General features: G+C 48.3%; 1 protein-coding gene across 1 annotated transcript; it reads left to right on the top strand.

Annotated features, from left to right (window-relative positions):
• Positions 1 to 5,370: 5,370 nt before the first annotated feature.
• Positions 5,371 to 21,177, top strand: LOC119444040 (solute carrier family 28 member 3-like). The gene is made up of 8 exons (XM_037708562.1): positions 5,371 to 5,714; positions 6,163 to 6,304; positions 8,831 to 9,052; positions 9,943 to 10,104; positions 11,536 to 11,661; positions 15,602 to 15,729; positions 20,063 to 20,269; positions 21,042 to 21,177. The coding sequence occupies exons 1-8, from the start codon at positions 5,371 to 5,373 to the stop codon at positions 21,175 to 21,177; spliced, it is 1,467 nt and encodes a 488-aa protein (XP_037564490.1).
• Positions 21,178 to 21,377: the final 200 nt, after the last annotated feature.

A 21,377-nucleotide genomic window follows, 5' to 3' on the forward strand; every position in this document is an offset into this window, starting at 1 on the left:
TCAAACTTGAACTCGCTGAACACGTCACGTGCTTCGTCACCAGCCACACTCTGAAGCAGCGCCGCTTTTGCAGCTTCAGTGCGGGGTTGCTCCTTCGTCGTGGTCGCCACGATGAACAGGTCAAACTTCTGTTTGAAGTGCTTCCATTGCTCAGAGAGATTGCCGGTCTGTTGCAACGCAGTGTTCCTAGCCTGTGTTCGCAAAAACGTTCCTGCGCTAGAACTGCGTTTGAGAGCAAATGACAGCCAATCGTGACGTCAGTCATAGCATGAGCGAAGGCAGCTGGCCAATCGCTAATAGCACTGACCAACGAAGAACTTTGTGAATTTGGTTCCTTGCATTTAACGCATTTAACGCATTTAATTTGCATTACACCTCAGCATGTTGTGACCGCCCAATTACAACACGGTTCCGACAGCTACAATCACGAATTAGGTAAGCGAGCTTAATTCCGACGAATATTTTACGACGTGCACCAATGTTGAGAGCGTGCTCCAGAAGAAACTATTTTCCGGCGTCAGCACTGTATGCACATTGGCCTCTTGCCTTCCCCCCATCACCGGCCAGCATTTACAAAACAGTTCTTACGCTAGAATTGTTCAAGATGCTCACCAATCGTTATGTCGGGTATATAATAAGCGAAGGCTGCCAGTGAATGGTAAACAGCACTTACAATAAAAAAACAAAAAAAAAGAGAAAAGAACCTTGTGAATTCGGTCGCAGAAACTTTATTCGACTGTTTTTCGTCGGTCAAAAGCGAACAATACAGTAAAAGTTTTACTGCGATAGCAATTACATGGACACTCCAGGCGTATTTTTGCCATTGTCGTCGTATAAAGTCTAAAGGCCAACCTCCATGCAGCGAACTTTCGCGATGAATTTCACGTGACGAAAAATCCAGCGCTAAGCGCCGTCGCGAATTCGTCGCACCACACTCCATGCAACCAAGAGCCGGCGAACGCCGCCGACCATGCGGTCGACGCAGCCCGCGAGGAGTCATTGTGGCCAGACGAGATAGGCTACGAGAGCGACGTTGGCGAATGAAAGCAGAAGGAAGAACAGCGCCTAAATCAATGTTTTTACACGTAAAAGAAGGCACCTGACCTGAAAAAGTGCGTACAATAAGTGTCCGCTGTTAGCCGGAATCTATTTAGACTAAAATTTTGTTTCTTTTTTTGTGTGTGAATACGCGGCATGTCGGTATTTAGTTTTTCTCCCGTCAGCTTCTGCCTTCGAGCCTGCCCTGCCATCGTGGAAATACAGAAAGCTATTAGACAGTTTTAGTATACTGTATGCAACTTATAGCGTACGGTATACACGTTTATTGCAGCTTTAGATTGGCCTGCGAGATAATCCGATCTCAGAGGCCATATGCAATCGTCACGTCTATCTCTCGACTTCACCAATAGGTGGCGCTAACATATCTTGAAGGTTTCCCTCGTTAGACTTCGTGTCGTTTGAAACGAGAAGCGATCTCGAAAACTACACAAGGCTATCCACAATACACTGTCGTCGAAGCGGCCTGAGACTAAGCGAAAGCCGTTTACGCAGTCATTTGCTGCGAACGAAGCGAATTCTACAAAAGCCATGCCAAATTCAATTCGAAGCGGGCAGCGGGGACCGCCGCCATGTTTTCCGTACGTGGCTTGCGAGAAGGCTCTTTTGTCTCTAAAAGTAGCGAGCCGCTCATATGCCACACCTACGCGATGCTTCAGCTCGCGTTTTTCTCGGATGTGCCAGTGAACTACACCCTCCAAACTTCATTCTAACATCTTTCCAAAACACGGCGGTACGCAAGGCATCATGTTGCGGGTATGCATGGGCCGAGCATCATCGGGAAGCGAAGCCCATAACTACATAGAGTAAACAAAACAAGCAGTGACCACATATTATTCACTAGAACATTAAGGCAGAACAACCAACAAGGAGGAGAAACAGCGCTGGAAAACAAGCTCGAGAAGCGTTTGATGGGGGGATAGTTGGTAAGACATTTAGGAAAACTATAACTGCGCTAAAACGAGACACGAGAACGAAGTGTGTCCACTTCGTTCTCGTGTCTCGTTTTAGCGCAGTTATAATTTTCCTAAATGGAAAACAAGCGTTTGAAACGAAGGAATGAGATAGCCAAACAGTAGCCAAGCGTCAACAACCATAACTCCCGTCGACGGGCGACCGACGGAAGTCAACCTCTGCGCTGTGGTCCGATTGGTCCGCGCGCGACGACTTCCGGCGGCGGCGGTTCGCTGGGTGGCGAATATCTAGAGAGAGTGGATCGGCGGCGAACAGTCATTTTTTTTTTTTTTTGACGTCGGGCGGCGGGCGGCCGTAGCCGAGCGGCCGCCGCCGAAAGTTCGTCGCTTTTTCGCTCCATGGAGGATGGCCTTGAGGGCGATAACATCGTCGCCGCGCGCGGTATGCTGTATGCGCGAGTGAAAGCGCGCGAGGGGGAGCCGACGATGGTGGCTCAATATCGCGCGTGCAAGGGAGAGCAGGGAGGAAGCGCGACGTCTTCCGTCGCACCGGGGGTAGGGGAGGGAGGGGGCGTTCTATCACGGCGGCTGCTGCGTATGGCGCGGCCGCGCGAGCCTTGTCTTGAAAGCGATCTGCGATGACAGACTCTAGGTGCGCCGAGGGCTCATAGCTTCGTATGCGCTCTGTTCTCGCCGATTATTTCGCGTTAAAGCGAGAGGTAGCTGGAAGGTCAATTCTCTCGCTGCTGCTGCCGTGCTTTCTCACTACAGCGTTTTGACAGCGAGTTTCCGCGGTCATCGAGTAAGATGTGTGCATGTTTGCTTGTGCGCGCGTGATACGTACGATGCTTGTTAATTTAGTTAGTAAGCGAATGTTTACATTCGGCCAATAAAACTACTATCTTTACTTCGTATAGCTGTCTACTAATTTGCTATCGCAATCGATGCTTCGCCTTTCGGGTAACTGTGACTTTCTTTTACACCATTAAGGGTGCTAAAATGACGTTTTTTGTGTTTACATTTATCATTACAGCTGTTCAGCAGCAACTATACTCATAGCACTCCATAATTAGGCTGTGTGCGTGAACCTCACCATATATCTGAATTTCTACTATTGCTTTCGAGCCGAAGCTCGCGTGCGCTCAGAGCAGTCCTGGGGGCATTACACAGACGCCCGTGGGCGCTCGTCATAGAAATCTAAGGAATGGCGTGGGGAAGTGGGGGCTTCCCAAAGATGGTGAGATCTACTGTAACGCACCGTTATTGTCTCGTTCAAGGCAGGCACCGGAAATAATCCTCGGTGGACAGAGTGCCAACAGCATTTTTTCTTGAGCCGACAGTCCAGAAGTATTCGCGAACAACTGAGGCGATAAACGCACTTGTTTCATGTGACATATGTGCTTGTGCACCACGTGAAGTCATGTGATCATAGTGCAACTCATTTATAATGGCGCGAATAGGACAGCGATAAAAAAGGAGCAGTTTCGCCCGAAAGGCGAAGCATCGATTGTGACAGCAACGTAGTAGACCGCTATACGAAGTAAAGACAGTAGTTTTATCGGGCATAAAACTTGTAAACATTTGATTACTAACTAAATTATAACAAGCATGGTGTCACGTGCGCACAAGCAGACATGAACACATCTACCCTCGATGACCGCGCACCCTCGCTGTCAAAAAGCTGGAATGAGAAAGCACTGCAGCAGCATCGAACGAATTTACCTTCGTGTTGCATCTCGCTTCAACGCGAACTAAGTGGCGAGAACACAGCACACACGAAGCTATCAGCACTCGGCGCACTCTGTCCCTATCGCAGATCGCTTTCAAGATAGGGCCCACGCAGCTGGGCCATATGCAGTCGCCGCCAGAGTAGAACGCCCCCTTCCTTACTCCCCTTCCCCCGATCCCTTGCGCACGACGAAAGACGGCGCGCTTTCTCCCCTCTGCCCTACCTTGCGCGCGCGAGATTGTGCCACCATCGTCGGCTCACCCTCGCACGGTATCATTCGTACATACGACATACGGCGCGCGGCGACGATGTTATCGCCCTTTGACTTTACACGGAACATCACGGCGACGACGACGGCAGAAATGCGCCTGGAGTGTCCATAGAATTGCTGTCGCAATAAAATGCCAAAGAAGCAGTCGGACAGAAGCGAAGGTGCTCTGCAAGTCCATTCGTTGAAATCCTACAGTAAGCGATCAAGAAAGGGCTTCTTGCGTGGAAGGCCAGCTAACGAGAACGAAACAAGGAGATTGTGATGGCCGGAGATCACCGGCGAATGCGGCGGAAGCGCGAAAGAGAGCGTCACAAAACGACGACGACACAGAATCATGCGTCGCTGATTTAGTGGGAGTCTTAAATTTGTTATTTATTTCAGACTCGTCGTGTAGCCGTTTTGTGTACCTCTCCCCGAGCTATATACAGCATGACAGTGTGAACATTGTCGATTCTCGAACTGCATTTGAAAAAGCTGTGTCGACCTGATATTGCGGTCGTGCTCACTGCGAAGCTTCCCAGGTGGAGTTTAAGGAACGGTAAGGGCACAGTACCTACAGTCCCATAGTCAGCGAAGGGAAAGAAGAATCACACTAAAGCATAAACAACTTCGGCTGACGTGACATTTCTCCCACCTAATGAGGAGAAATTCGCCGTTACTTTCCTCTCTTGAAAACAGTTCCATCATTTATTGTTATATGATAGATCACATGAATTTTCGCCTTTGCAAATCGCTGCTAAATAACATTTGAACCACCTGCGTCAATAATTTTTAGGAAGCAGATGCCACGCTGTAGATATGAAAGCGTCGTTACTATTTAACATCTATGAGGCTTGGAAGCGAAGTTCGCAAAATGTTTCTAAAACATAGTTGCACTTTTGTTCAAAAACAAAAAAGTTGCATACATAGTACAATCCTTTTGACAGTTTCACAACGACCAAAGTAATGTTCACTTTAACGGGCAGTTCATTAGGCGAAATCACAAGTCGTATCAGGACGAGTATGCAATTGACCATAAAGAGTTCAGAACCACCCGCCAAAGTGATCCGGAGGAAGGTCTTTTTTAATGCGGTTAAGTGTTACAAAAGAGCGGTACACATTTCTGTTTCCACGCTCCTTCTTGATACACATTTGAAGGCATCGCCGTTTCGCTAGCACGTCCTGTGTGATAGCGAAGCTTGTACGCTCTTTAATGACTATAAAGCTTTGATGCTTCAAGGTGTACCTATATGGAGAACACGCTCGCTCAGAGGAAGAAAGGTGAAAACGGAAACAATGCCGACGACCGTAGACGATCCGTAGACTGTCTCATTCACTCACGGCCCGACTGCTTCACCAGCGCGCCGCGCGTTCATCTGCGGCAGACCACCAGTCCAGCTCCGGAGGAAACGTTGAGGGAGATGCCGTCCGCGTCCCCTGTTAACCCCGACAAACGCGACCCGAACCGAGAGGCTGCCCGCCGCCCGCCCGGCTGGTACCTGGCGTACCATCGACACGTGAGACCGCGCCTGTGGCTGTGCCCGGTAACGCTGTACGCTGTGTACCTGTGCGGCGCCGTGCGCCTGTCGTGGAAAGCGTCGGACGACTGGTGCTCGGAGCCTCGGTTCCAGGCGCTGGTGACGCTCACCCTGTGCTCGGTCTGGGCGCTGCTGCAGGTGGCGCGGCTCGCAGGTCGTCTTTACCGCAAACGTGGTGCCAGGATCGAGCATGCGCTCGACCAGGCCGCCGAACAAGGATGGGCCGCGTGAGTGACTTTTCGTCCTCGGGACTACTTCTGATAGAAATTCTACACTTTCGTGTTCCGTTAGGGGAGCAGTAGAGGCGCACTGCTTTAGGCACTAATAGACGAAAGTAAACAAACGAAGCTAGGCTGATGGGTTGTTCCGCCTACGAACCCTATAGGACCCTATTAGAATTTGGTCCAACTCCTGCATCGATTCGAGCGTTTGATATTGGATTTCTTCGAATATTAGACTATGACAGAATGTACACGGGGTTAATTGCTACTTTGCTTCGAACGTATGAGGAACCTTCATACGATAGAAAAGGGCCCATGCATGCGGTATACTTCAAATATATTTGAACGGCGCACGCCGGCGCGGGTGCGCATGGCGTGGTCACGTGAATAGAAGTGAGCTAGATCCGCGAACCGCTCCTCCTCACTGCAGCATGCCACCCGCGATTGCTTGCAGAGTCTTCTGGTGCGTGCTGTACGCCCTGCTCATTGGCTGCGTCGTGGTGGACAGCCTGCCTGACATGCACCGCATCTGGTCCGCCTTGGGCGTCGGGGCCATAGTCGCCATCTGCTACATCTTCTCGTGCGAGAGGCGCAAGGTATATACCGCCCTTGTTAGATTCTTCGCAATCACTATATACAGGGTGCGCCAGCTATCTTTAGACAGGGTTTAAAAATACTCCGATGCGCCCTAAGACGATGCGAACAAATGCATTTTTCTTACCATCGTATGGAGTGAGTCAGACTATTTTCTGTGTTCCGATTAATTGGTTTTTAGTCAAGATTAATTAATTAACCTCCGAAGCAACAAAGTTAGGCAAGTAGTTCCTATAGAAAAGAAGTAGGCTGGTCTGTCAAACGCCCAATTAAAAGGTTTCTAACTTTCTATCTATTCATAATTGATGTTTTCCAGATTACTGCAGATGCCCGCGAAATAAAAAAAAACACGTGACATACGCGCTTGCGCGCTGCGATTGCACTGCTCTCAAACTTCGCGCGTACGAACGAACATCGCATTTGGCCGGGTGTACCGCCGCTTAAAAGCGAAAGGGCTGTGAAGCAGGAGGTGGTCGTGCCATCGAAATCATCAACCGTTATCGCTCGCGCTGCATAAAGCGATTGACAGACGCGGCAGTTCGGGAAAGCGACAGACTCATGTGTCGGCTGTTGAAGCGAAGTTCTTTCTGCTGCGATGCCTTATTCACACGAAGAAAAAGCAGACATGGTTCTTGCCCTAGACGCTGCAGGAGGACAGAAACGGCAGGATGCAAGAATATTTCGCAGCTGGCACACTGGCACGCGGATTTGCCCGATGACCTTAGTGAATAATTATGAGTCATTGAAGCAAAACGGCTGCTTTGTAAGGAAGCGGCAAAGAGCTTCACCAATAAGTGACGAGCTGCGCTCCAATGTGTTGGCGTATATGGCGACTAATCCACACGCTAGCACACGTAGCGTGAGCGCGGAGTCTGGAGTGTCCAAATCAACTGTCTGGAGGATTTTTCAAGCAGCTGGACTGCACCCCTATCATCTGCAGTTGCATCAATGCCTGGAGCCCAGGGATCTTCAAAACAGACTCCACTTCGCCAATTGGAGTTTGATTCAAGTGGAACAGGATAGTGACTTTCTAGGCAAGATACTCTGGACTGACCTGGCCAGCTTTTCCCGAAATTCTCAAGTAAATGTCCACAATGCACACTACTGGAGTGACCGAAATCCATACTGGCTCGGAAAATCACGCCACCAATGTCAATGGTCTTTTAGTGTTTGGTGTGGCGTACATGACAGCAAAATCATTGGCCCACTATTTTTCAACAACACACTGACCGGCCGGAGGTACGTAAGTGAGATTCTTAAAGGGCCTGTTGAAGACTTCCGCTGCGACATGCCGCTGGCTCGGCTTGGCGCGATGTGAGCATTAGGCAATAATGAGGCACACACCCAGGAGCACATTCCGAATGTCTAACTGAACACAAAAAATGAAGTAAAAAAAGAAAGACGCTGAATATAATGCTCAATTCCTCTGTTTAATTGATCTTGGTTCGCGTGTCTTGTTTAGGACTTCCTTACCTTGTTGACACAATACGTGATCTGCTCACTGAGAAGAGTCGGAGGAAGAGGAGTACATGGCCGCAACCACATGCGTTCACTTTGCTCGGAAACGATTGGCATAGTAATAGTTCAACGAAGTTGAGCGAGCGGTGGCTGCATTCGTGTTCTTTCGTATACACTAACATTTATTCACGCGGGCGAATGAGACGACTCTCTTTCTGTTATGGAGGCGAAATGCAAAAACGCCCGTGTGCTTGCGTTGTAGCGCACGTTAAAGAACCCCAGGTGGTCAAAATTAACCCGGAGCCCTCCACTACGGCGTGCCTCATAATCAGAACTGGTTTTGGCACGTAAAACCCCAGAAAGAAGACTCTCTTTCTGTTCTATTTATTAATGCGAATGTCTTACTGAGTTATTTCATCTTGCGAATTGCACGGCGCTCACAAAAAACAAAAACAAAAACAGAAACTTGGAGGTCGCTTATTTAGCTTAGCCTTTAAGAGCAGAACACGATAGCATTCAAAGATCCCTGACTGCTTCTCACGCTTCCAGGCAATTACAGCTTATGTAACCGTAATTTTTACAGGGAAACGCTGGCGGCGAACGCTATGCACGAAGGCGAGATTTCAGGTAGAAACGCCGCCTCTTGCGTGGGCCGATCCCGGAGGTAGGTTACAGCTGCGCAATTGTTTCGCAGTTTTAATATTTCAGCCTGAGAAGATGTAGCATGAAAGCTATGCGCTGCCGGTGTTTTGTTTCATGACATTTGTTTGTGGCTGTCATTTCAAAATTCCGAGGAATAACTTTGTCAAGAATGTAATACAAGGTATGAGCAACTTTAGTGATGGAATGGTCATGTAGCAAGGCATGGAATATACATATACCGAACTATATACCGAAATTTTTTGCTCACGGACAACGACGCCTACTCCAACACCGGAATTTCTGCGACACGGTGCCCTTAACGCTGTCGCGTTAACAACAGCAAATGACGTGCTGATTTCTTTACTTAATAATCGCCAACTAAATCAATCAATCAGAGGCTATGGCAGCGGTGACCGTGTGCCGTGCAGATTGCTTGGCACGTGGTGCTGTCCGGCATTGTGCTGCAGTTCGTGCTGGGCACCGTCATGATCCGCTCGTCGGTGGGACACGGCGTGGTGACGTGCCTGGGCACAAAGTTGAAGGCGGTGATCAACTACTCGCGGGTGGGCGCCCAGTTCACGTTCGGCCACGCGGCCACGGGCGTCATCGGCGAAGCGACGCCGCGGCAACCGCACGTCTTCGCCTTCCACGTGAGCCCCGCGGCCGAAAGAGGCGCTGCGTTGCGCACGAGACCTGTCTGTTATCCTCCGTGTAGGCCTGCATGTTTTTGCGGTCACATGTGTACTTTTCAAACTAGTCAGATTTAGTCTAACGTGCGTTACAGAGAGTGTGAAGGTCAATAAAGTTTCCTCGCACGTACTATCAACCAAAATAGGTTAGGCACCAATGGATCTGACAAAAAGCTGAATATCTCCGCAGCCTCAAGGCAGCCTGATATTCTCATTTCCAGCCTCTACAGGTATATGCGAACAACATTGTGATGTATGGTTTTACTGGCTACTTTTGAAGGCTGCTCGGATATTTAGTGTTTCCTGAGATCCCGTGGTCCGTAAACCTTTTTGGTCGACAGTACATTTCGTTTATTTATAAGCATTATAATGTACTGAACTGGTTCGCTGACATGAAGAACTAAGAATACTACCACACAATCAAAAGTCTGCCTGTCAAGTTTACGCTGAACGAGTAATAAAGGGAACCCAGAATTTTATTCTTAGCTGGAGACCGAACATATATATGCACGAATAATTTCGCTCTTCTCCCTGCGCCTTCTTGCCTTCTATATGTCCGCTGCCAAGATTCTAGATGAAGCTTCAGATGTCGAAATATTCGCGCATCAACGTTGCTACTCGAGAAAAGAGGTCTAGAAAACGTCTAGCAGCCTTTTAATGATGGCCTTTAATTATTGAGGAGAAGCTTGACAGAGCTGTGTATTTTGATGGAAGAGGTGCATATACTGGGGAAAGATATTGCGACATTTGTTTCTCGGTCAATGGCCGGATTCCTTTTGAGCAACTCTAATGTAAGTGCTCGCGTGGCCGTCACCTGTACTATAAGCGCGGATTATCGACGTGTCGCGCAGATCATGACCATGACCGTGTTCTTCTCCTTCCTGATGTCCCTGGTCGCCTTCTACGGCTGTCTGCGCAAACTCATTCTGTCCATTGCCACCTCACTTCGCTGGAGCACTGGCGTGTCGCCGTGCGACGCCCTCTGCGTCGCCACAAACATCGTCGCCGCGCAGGTGGGGACAGGGCTCTCTCGCACGACTGGAGCACCAGGTCCAGCCTACCGAATAAGTGACGCATTCGATCAGACTGCAGCCCGGCGCAATCTTGGGAATGTGGGTCAGCGGGAAGAGGACATGCAAAAGCGCTCGTCCTTGTTCATGCGCTGGTCATACTTTGCTTTATTTGCACAGCACAAGCACCTTGCTATAGCCAGACAACGCACTATCATTCCTGAGGCTCTCTAGCCTTGTTGGCCTTTCGACACAGAATCTCACTGATGTCAAGTTCATCCTGGCTCACCCCAGATTAACGGGCATTTGGACTAACACTACTTCGGGCTCACTCGGATTTGCGGAGTCATAGGCTCAGGCTTACTCAGACTCATTAAATCACCGGCTCATTCTTTCTTGCCGAGTCATAGTCACTTGTCTGAAATTTATGCAGATAGCCAGTGTGCTGATAATTCTGTGACAGTTGTGAACCTGTAATACAGGCTCACAATTCACCGGGACTGAGAATTATCAGCTCACTGTAAGGATATTTGCTCAATTCAGAGTTATATATGAGAGTATAATGGCGTCACACTGGCCTATTTACATTGACCTCACTGCAGCTCCATGCCACTAGAGAGGAAAAGTGTTTTTCCGAGCTTGAAAGAAGCCCGCGAATACACGCAAAGTGCCTCGAGCGGCCATTTGCGCGGCAATCTTTCGTGTGTTCGTGGGGTTCTTGGACGCTCGGAAAAACACTTTTACGTAGCACGTTTTGAGCAACAGAAAGCTGTACCGGAAGTTTTTCATGTTTTCCTACAATTTTCTCATTGGCACTTTTCATCTAATCATAATATTTGAGAAGTTGATTAAGACTACGTATTTAGGCGGAATGCAAAAAGATTATTTGCGCATCTCCAAGCGACGGCAAACAACGTTATCTTGGTTCTGTCCAGCTACGTGGCATTTGCATATTTTTAAATCTTGGTGCGTGATAGTTGGGACACCCGGTACATATATATTCCTTAGTGTTGTCTTAATAGGACAATGGCGCGTGTGCACGCCATAGGAACATGCTGAAGAAAGTTGAAGCATAGTAAAGTACACGGACAAGCATGTGGACACACACACGGCCCCCTGGCTTGTACGCGTCCTTTATTGCGCTCTTCAGTACGCCTTACTAACAAGGCCGAACATTGACGCATGGAAACATGACTGCTGTGTAGGCAATTCCTTGGGTTGTTGCGGTGAACGAACATGCACGTGAAGAAAGGCATTCTCGACTCCGTCGGCAGTCAAGACACTTTATTTCAACTGTAGTGCATACAACTTCGGGCATGCATTTTCGGCAGCGGTGCCACGCATGTAACTATAGTATAACGCCGCCGTTGCGCTCTGTTTTCCGCCTTACCCGAACGTCCCTCAGAGAGTTGACGCGGGCTTTGCTCGGCGCAGAACGACCTGCCGTGGATCCTGCGCGGCTACGTGGGCGACATGACGCTGTCCCAGCTGCACACGGCAATGGCGTCGGGGTTCGGCAGCCTATCTGCAGCCACATTCGCAGCCCTTATCAGCTACGAGGTGCAATCATTAAGAAATCGTCGAATACCGGTTGTGTCGTACACGTGAATCTCGCTATGTGTAGTGCCAACATGCTGTCTATATTGAACCTCCAGCAAAGACTCACATAGGAGCTCTGGTTGTCTTGGGGATAACCGTTTGGCACACATCCTGCACAAGTGGACAGACGGATGCTTGACGCATATTACGTGAAGGAAACCCACCCGAGCTCCCTTCCATGGCGTCAACACAGAGCCCTGCACTTTGTGGGTGCTGCGCGCCAACCCGCATATACCGATTTTAACGCGGACATATTAGCTTCTTTACGTTTTCTTCGCAGATCTCGGTATTCCGCAGTCAAATGACGACCATGCAAGTTTGAAGCGGGCACTGGTGACTTCCAAAGCAGTGTTGCAATGCGGGCATGTTGGCGTGGCGTCATGGAATACTTTTGTACCATGCCCGCATGACGCACGTCCTGGTCATACAGGCGTAACGCAAGAAGGCACTGGAAGGACACAGATACGGATAGGGTTGGGGCAGGGATGTGTAGGGCCGTTCCTTGCACCTGTTCTTAGCAACCTTTATTTAGCAGATTTAGACAGAGGCGCTTGTCTGAGCCTATTGAAGGGACAACTGTTTTTTTTTTTTCAAATTTTATATACGTCGATGTTTTTTTTAGCCAGGGCTAAACGGTGATATGTGTAGTCAAGTATACTTGACTACAAACAGGCACAGCAGACGGAATACGTGTCCTCAGTAAGAGGGGGTGCCAACTCTGACAAGGAAAATGTCGCTGCAGTCCCATATATTCATCGTCTTTCGCCTAAACTAGCGAGAAAATAGCCCAGAGAGCAGACATCAATGTAGTATTTTCGGTGCCGAACAAGCTAGGTAGCCTCTTCCGGTAAATAAATTGAGGAAGAGACGCAAAAGCAAAATGTGACACATAACAGCACAGTAACAAGTATTTAGAATGTCGTGGAGGCGTTATATATTGCCAGTCTGCTAAGCTGAGGAAAAAGCTACTTAGGACAGACAGAGAGATGCCTGATTGATCATCATCATCAGCCTATATTTATGTACACTGCAGGACGAAGGCCTCTCCCTGCGATCTCCAATTACCCCTGTCTTGCGCTAGCTGATTCCAACTTGCGCCTCAGAATTTCCTAACTTCATCACTCCACCTAGTTTTCTACCGTCCTCGACTGCGCTTCCCTTCCCTTGGTATCCATTCTGTAACCCTAATGGTCCACCGGTTATCCATCCTATGCATTACATGGCTTGCCCAGCTCCACGTTTTCCGTTTAATGTCAACTAGAATATCGGCTATCTCCGTTTGTTCTTTGATCCACACCGCTCTATTCCTGTCTCTGAACGTTAGGCCTAACATCTTTCATTCCATCGCTCTTTGTACGGTCCTTAACTTGTTCTCGAGCTTCTCTGGTAACCTCCAAGTTTCTGCCCCTTATATTAGCACCGGTAGAATGCAATGATTGTACACTTTTTTTTCCTGCAAGTTTCTGCCCCTTATATTAGCACCGGTAGAATGCAATGATTGTACACTTTTTTTTCAACGACAGTGGTAATCTCCCAGTCGAGATTTGGTAATGCCTGCCGTATGCACTCCAGCCCAATTTTATTCTTCTATAAAATCGTTTCTCATGATCTGGGTCCCCTGTGAGTAATTTACCTAGAGAAGCGTACTCCTTTACGGACTCTAGAAGCTCACTGGCGATCCTGAATTCTTGTTCCCTTGCCAGGCTCTTGAACATTATCTTTGTCTTCTGCATATTAATCTTCAACCCCATTCTTACACTTTCTCGGTTAAGGTCCTCAATAATTTGCTGTAATTCGTCCCCATTGTTGCTGAATAGGACAATGTCATCTGCGAACCGATGGTCGCTGAGATATTCGTCGTTGATTCTCATTCCTAAGCCTTCCTAGTCTAAGAGCTTGAGTACTTCTTCTGAGCATGCAGTGAATAGCACTGGAGAGATTGTGTCTCCTTGCCTGACTCCTTTCTTCATAGGTACCTTTCTACTTTTCTTGTGGAGAACCAAGGTTGCTGCGCAATCCTTGTAAATATTTGCCAAGATATTCACGTATGCGTCCTGTACTCCTTGATTACGCGATGCCTCTATGACTGCTGGTATCTCTACTGAATGAAATGCTTTTTCATAATCTATGAAAGCCATATGGAGAGGTCAATTACGTGTACTCCGCAGATTTCTCTATTACTTGGTTGATGGCATGGATATGATCCATCGTAGAATATCCCTTCGTGAAGCCAGCCTGTTCTCTTGTTTGGCTGAAGTCAAGTGTTGCCCTGATTTTATTTGAAATTACCTTGGTGAGTATTTTATACAATACTGAAAGCAAGCTAATGGGTCTATAATTCTTCAATTCTTTAACGTCTCCCTTCTTGTGGATGAGTATAATGTTGGCGTTCTTCCAGCTTTCTGGTACACTTGAAGTCGTGAGATATTGCGTATAAAGGGTCGCAAGCATTTCAAGTATGATATCTCCTCTATCCTTGAATAAATATTCTCCAGCAGCTTTTCCCCTGGTCATGTCTTTCAAGGCCCTTCTAACTTCATCGCTAGTTGTGGAAAGGGCCTCTGTATCCTGTTCATCACTACTTCGAATGAAAGTAGCTTGGCTGCTCTGGGTACTGTACAGCTCAGTATAGAATTTTTCCGCTGATTTTACTATGTCATCGAAATTGCTGATGATATTACCCTGCTTATCTTTCAGTGCATGTATTTTGCCTATAGACTGCGTAAAAACAGTAACAAAGTGAAAAATAAACAGATGACGACAGACGGTATTTTGCCTCTTTCGTTGCCTTAAACGCAGCTGTAGTTGCCGTTTTGGATATATGATCATTTTAGGGACAAACAGGGGCACACTAAGTCACCTGATTATAGAATCAGACTAGGTCACCAGGGTTTGTGAGGCATGCGTTAGCAAACTGTATATTGCAGAGTCAAATAAACAATTAGAATTTGTGCGCATGAGCTGGAATGATCAGTGTCAGCATTCTCCTGTCTCTGGAAGAGGGGTTTGTTAAATATTGTGTGATATATATATATATATATATATATATATATATATAAATGTCGCTGTTGTATGATTGTATGTTCGATTCATGGGCGCCGCCATCTTGGGCTGTTACTCAAACAATTTCTTAGTTTTATGAGAAGTTAAGTCAGGTAACATGGTCATGGAACGCTGAACGCATTTATACAACTGTTTTCATGCGTGCGAATCGACTGTAGTACCGTAAACTTTGTTGTTAAAGACAGGAAACAGAAGCGTAATCAGCCCAATGTGGCGGCACCTAAATGCTTCCGTAAAATAGTCTATAGGTGATTACGCTAATGCCCATGTTCGCTGATTCGCGAGGCGCAGAAAGTATAAGGAAGGCATGGGACAATGAAATATATTGTACGAAGTTAGCGCCGTGTCTGTGTCTGTTATGCGCCTTCTTGCGTCCTCGTCTGTATGCGCTTCAATCGTACTCCAATACTCCGAGCAAAACTGGAAGTTGCCGCCCAGACGGCCCTCCTTGTATGTATATAGGGCAGCACATTCAAACTACAAAGGTTTTTGTTCACTTCAGCAGGAAAAGAAAAGATAAAAATCACTTCGAACGCCGATTTATAGCGATTCCCACGGGCTCGTAACGTTTCGACAAATCGCACGCAGTTCACCTTTGCTACTCAACACACCTTGCTGGACGCCTCGTAACCGGAATTATTTATATACGTCGGCTTACAGCAAAGGCGAATTTCATCTTCAGGCTGTGTTCGCCACTCACTTTTGAAATGGCCTTCGGGGTCACGCTTGGAGTCATCCTCCAGTTGCGAGAACGAGAAAGTCCCACAATGTGTTTTGTAATCGTTACCGGTTTTCCTCGGTTCGTGTCGCCATATATGCCCTCGCTTGGTTTGTTCAGGTGGACGTGGCCTCCCTCATCAGTGCGTGCGTTATGTCGGCGCCCGCAGTGCTGGTCACCTCCAAGATGCTTCTGCCAGAAATCGAGCACCCGGATGGCGCCTTCGAGTTCCTTCTCAGGCTGAAAAGGTGAGAGGGCGTCGAGCAGCGTTTCCGATAAGTTGCATCAAACTGATTAAATTGTGGGGTTTTACGTGCCGAAAACACGATCTGATTATGAGGCACGCCGTAATGGGGGACTCCGGAATAATTTGGACCACCTGGGATTCTTTAACGTGCACCTAAATTGAAGTACACGAGTGTTTTCGCATATCGGCCGCATCGAAATGCGGCCGCCGTGGCCGGGATTCGATCCCGCGACCTCGTGCTTAGCAGCCCAACAGCATAGCCACTAAGCAACCACGGCTGGTAATAATAATTGCATCATGCGCAAGTTCCCCGAATTCGAGCACAGAAGACATCGCTGCTGGCGGAGCGTATCACGTAGTTCTATTTCAGAAAAGGTGACTTAAAGCATGTTTCCCGCGCCGCGGAGCATCTAGAGGCGAGGAGTAGAGAGCGGCGCGCTCCGAGCCCTGCCAGTGCAAATGAAGTCTTCGCGATATCATCGCTCGGGTGCTTCCACCGCGACTGCAGAAGTGGCAGCTTGCGCTCTCGCCCGCGTTCCAGTGCGCGCGCGGTTGAAGCGAGTGAACGAGCAGGCCAGCAGGTAAAAACGGACGCGCATGCGCAGTATGCGCTCTCGAACTTAGGCGCGCAGCCATCAGTTTAGTCTAAAATCCCTATATAGGAAAAGTACCGCCATTCTTTGATCAACGCCGCTTCTCTCTCTCCTCTATCTCCGATTGGACGATGATAGCGCGCGCTTTCACTTCTTTATATTTAGTTTTTTTTTCGCCCCAGAGCCATGTCGAAAGTCCTCTGCGCAGCCGCAGTCACCGGCGGCGGCGGCGGCTGCGCGCGCCCGGCCTGAAAGCTTCAACGTGGACTTTCTAGGTGCGCCACCGTCGACTTGCTTTCGCAAGCAAAAAGTAAAGAAAAGAAAGTTGCAGTGGCTTAGCTCGGCTATGCCAGGATATACGTAGCGTTAGCAAAGGTTCAGCTGATTATTCTTAGCTTGCCTGGTTGTCTCCTACGCTCAACCGCTAATTGCCAGGCAACTACTTCGGGATCCGATGAGTCAAGCTTCTCCGTTCTTCTGCGCTGTTGAGCAGCATTTGCGCTCTCCTTCTCCATGGCTATACCACACTGGCAAACGCCAGTCAGAAGCGCAGCGGCTCCAGCGCAGTGTCAGACGGTGACTGCACAGCGGGCGCGCGCCGGCGCCAGTGCGTCTACCACGGCTACGACGTCACTCCTCTGGAATGCGCAGACCGGCGGCGGTGAGTCGCACGCGGCGGCGGCGGAGTGCGCGAGAGGTGCCGGCTCCGGTGGTTCTGGTGCGCAAGCCGTGTGACATCACTGATCCTTGCGCATGCGCAGCAGGGCTCTTGATGTGCCGCGCGAAACGGGCTTGGCTAGGCCAGTGTAGCTAACGCTACAAAACAAGCACTTTAGGAGAGGAGACGGCGGAGGAAAGAGTAGATGGCGGTACTTTTCTTATATAGGGACTTTAGTCGGCGCTCCAGTGGTCTCTAGAATTTTGCACTCGACTGTACCTGCAATGCATGGGACACAGGCGTTTTTGCATTTCGCCCCCCATCGAAATGCGGCCGCCGCTGTAGGGATGTGATATCGCGACCTCGTGCTTATCAGCGCAACACCATTGTCGCTAAGCCACCGCGGCGGGTGATAAGTTATATTCCGCTTTTCCTGTCTCAATGAAAGAGGGCAGAAAATGACACGTTGATATTAATATCGCAAATTGGCTCAGCTGAAGAATGCCGCGGCATTTGCGCACTATCACGCTGTCGTTAAACGTCGCCGTGAGCCCGAACGGAAAAAGAAGCGACCAACTTAGCTTGCCCATTTGTTCTTTGAATGTCTGGCTGAATTAACGGACGTTCTATTCTATCTCTATTGTCGCATCAAGGAAGGTTGCACCACCACCCCTTGCTTATTCTTCACTTTTTTGTGCGTGTGTGTGTGCTACGAGCGTCAACGATAGCATGCATACACAAAGCTTTGCACCGGTAAGTTTGACTAAGAGGTAAATTCATATCCACGGAAAGTGGTTCGTAATGCGACAAGTTAGTAGAGAGTGTTTATGGGCCCAATGGGAGAAAGCAGTGTTATTAACGACACTAAACTGCAGATCACAAGGTTGCTGGTTCGTTTGCGGATTGGGAAAGCGCTCGCTTACCGTGTTGCTTTGACGTTAAAGAACCCCAAGTGGTCAAAATTAACCCGGACCCCCGCCTCCACTACAGCGTTCCTCATAACACACTGTGCAGTTTCGGAACAAACATCATCCCCCCCTCCCCCCACCCCCGTCCCAATATCCCCTCCCAACACATACCAAACAGAAAAAAAAAAAACAAAGCAGAAAACGATACAAAACATAGAAAACGAGTACAGCGGCGAAGAAGGTGACAGGACAGAATAATGTTACGACTTTTATTTCCACCGATCTCTCGCCATGGTAAGCTACGATATGAAATATTTTAACTTACCATGCAAACATGATCAGCTTTCCTATGTAGGTGTGTTGCTGAATGCCCCTGCGTTAGTGAAACGCCCTTGCAACCGGCAACCGTTCTCAGGCAAATCAAATGAAGCATTGACTTTTCTTGGCTTCTCGCGCGCAATACTACATCACTCGTATAGCACAAATTATTACGCAGATAGTAGAGCTTGTCTCGTTTAAAGAGTTCAGATTCAGTCGTAAGACATGCCGTAATACATTCGTGCCAAGCATGCACGTTGCATACCACGTAAATACAGGAGCCCAGCGCTTCTACGTCCGCCTTCCGCCATTTAAGACGGCCATGCATGAACCGCAGCCCCTTTCTGATCACAAGTTTACGCCATTGAAAGGCTCATAGGGCTCCGCTACATCAGCGTATGAATGTCTGCTTGTATTTCTTGCTGTATTTTTACGGACTGTCCGGAGACCTCACAATATAATTATCTGTAGGTAAACCCATCGAAAACCTTGTCATTCTTGTTTTCTGTTGTGTCAGCGCTGCATTTTTCCACATTATCGTTGACGCGGGCGGGGCGCGCCTCATAATCAAATCGTGGTTTTGGCACTTAAAACCCCAGAATTCAATTCAACGCTGGCGCAGCTGTTTATGTCCTTAGAAACACCATTTGCTTCTCGTGTAGCTACAGCATAGTCGCTGCCTCCAAGTCTGCCGGTCCAGGCCTCTCACGGGGCCAAATAACACGGTTGAGTTGGCAACTTCGAAAGCTCGGCTTAACCGAATCGGCGGTTCGTGTAAGCGAAACTTGTTTTCAGCTCGTTCCATGTGAAACGAACTCCATGTTTACACATTGTTTCTCACATGCGAAAATTTCGTTTACCCGGCTTCGACTTAACGACAACCTACTGCACATTCAATGATGTTTTAACGCGCCCGTGTCGCAGAAAATCCGGCGTCGGCAACCAGCGTGTGATGCGGTGGCGGAGAAAATCATTCCCAACCACCCCAACCACGCAGGCCTTCCACGTGGTGGAAGGCTTTGGTAATCAAAAATTTAATTTCTCACAGTGAAATCCGTCAGGAAAATGGTAAAGTACGACTTTACCATTCGGCGTCGGATTCGCCGTGCAGTGAAAACAGTGAATGACCAATCGGCATCGGATTGTAATTTGAATGTACGAGAAAACCTGATTCTGCTACGAGGAAACTCAATCACAAACCCCTTTTCCAGCATTTCTACCAGACCTACAGCCGCGTGTTGCGATGCAAACGGGTCCCGATAACGCTATCGCGCTCTACTCTTAAAGGCGAAGCTTAAGCGTGCTCCAATTTTTTTCGTATTTGCGTAGGGAGGCGGATGTATTTAATGAGAAGGTAACAGTAAAGTTAAGATTTTTTTTCGGCTCAATGCAATACGCAAAAAGTAAAAAAAACATATAAAAGGTAACCGCTGACCATACACTTAAAACGATCCCCCAGGTCGCTTAGTGTCTATGGCGTTATGGTACTGAGCACATGTCGTGGGTTCAATTCTAGCCTGCGGTAGGGGAGGGGGGGGGGGCAGAACTAAAAAGAAATTAAGCCCCTCGGTGCCCCTCATTCACCCCACTAACCGCGTTTTCTTTTTTTTCCTTTGCCTTTTAACCCCTGCATTCACCCCATCTCACTTCATTCTCACAAGCCACAAAACCCGGCCTCCAGGTCCATACCTCGACTGTCTGACTTGAAAAGAAAAAGAATCAAAAAAGAGAAGTTGAATGCCAGCTAAAGTTTTTCACGTTCTCTTAAGTCCATTAATGGCACCACATGAGCTCTGAATTGCTTGAGCGTTAGATGTGTCGGTCTCATTGCGCAACCCCAGAATTGTATGTTCCCAGAGCTAAGCTGACACGCAGTGAGTGGCCGCGCACCCTGCTGTTCTATGCACGCAGCCGACAGGAGAAAAATTGGCTGGAGGCGTCGCTGTACGCCATACGCAACAACGTGCGCGTGCTGGCGCTGATGTGCGTCAATCTGCTCGGCATCATCGCCTTCCTGGACCTGCTGAACGCTGCGCTGGTCCAGGCCACCGAGACGGTCGGATGGCACGTCGTCGATGTCCAGGCATGTACTATGCCTGCAGAAGTATACCGAAGAATGCGAAAACTCTGAAAAAAGAAAGCCTCAAATACTTGGCCGTCTAAGCATACAGCCTATAGTGTTGAGCTGCATTTCGTATATAAATGCTACGCACAGAAATGCCGAATGTACTTCTCATTTGTAGGCTCCACGCCTAATTAAGCCTTGATAGTGTCTGAGGTTTTTCTCGCAATTAGTTCATTCCGAAAGCATTTGCAGCTTGCTGTGTACGCATTTGGCTGCGGCACTAACCTTGACGTATGTCGCTGTGATGAAGTTCATTATTATGAATCCACAACACACGGAACTTGGTACTCCACAATGGCGGTTTTATGAGAGAAGCACCAACACGAGCGTGTGCTGCTTGAGCACCTGTTAAAGAAAGCTTTAGCAAACATACTTTCTGCACTAATTTGCAACAATCGAAAGGTTCCTTGTGTTCCAGTTGTCGAATACCCGTAACACACATGCGAGAGAATTAGAGGGAGATGCGGGTCGAATAATGTCATTTTTTTAAATATTGTTTTAGATTTCGATTGCAAAACTATTCTTCAACCATCTATCCAACCAACAAGCGAACATCCACCAACGATCCAACTATCCAACAAACAATCGAACCAGAAAGCTGCGAAGAATGACCCTATATATATATATAACCGAAGCATCGTATAGCTGTAGGGTCCTGAGTGTTCTCTTCATGCTCTACTGATGAGGCTCACAACCACAATTTTGGCCCAGCATGGTGAGCTTTCCTGGTGTAACCACAAGCGAGCACCAGCAGTGGCTGAATCGGCTCCAGCTCCAACCTCCGCTTTTCACCAGTGCTGAGGCGAAGCTCATACTTCCTACATGTGAGAGGCGTAACAAGGGATAACTGTTGTTTCGTTGTATTCGTGACAAACCATAAAATGCGGCAAAGTCTTTCAAAAACAACATTTGGTTGCTGCGCCCCAAAACAAAATTTCCTTCACGCAATGTTGCGGAGATTGCCACGTCTATAGCCGGGGTTCAACAAAGGCCACAGGGGCTCAGGGGAAGTTCTACAGGTGTTGGACGTCCTTACAGTTTGCGAGT

Source organism: Dermacentor silvarum, chromosome 1, assembly GCF_013339745.2.
Source record: "Dermacentor silvarum isolate Dsil-2018 chromosome 1, BIME_Dsil_1.4, whole genome shotgun sequence".
NCBI lineage: Eukaryota > Metazoa > Arthropoda > Arachnida > Ixodida > Ixodidae > Dermacentor > Dermacentor silvarum.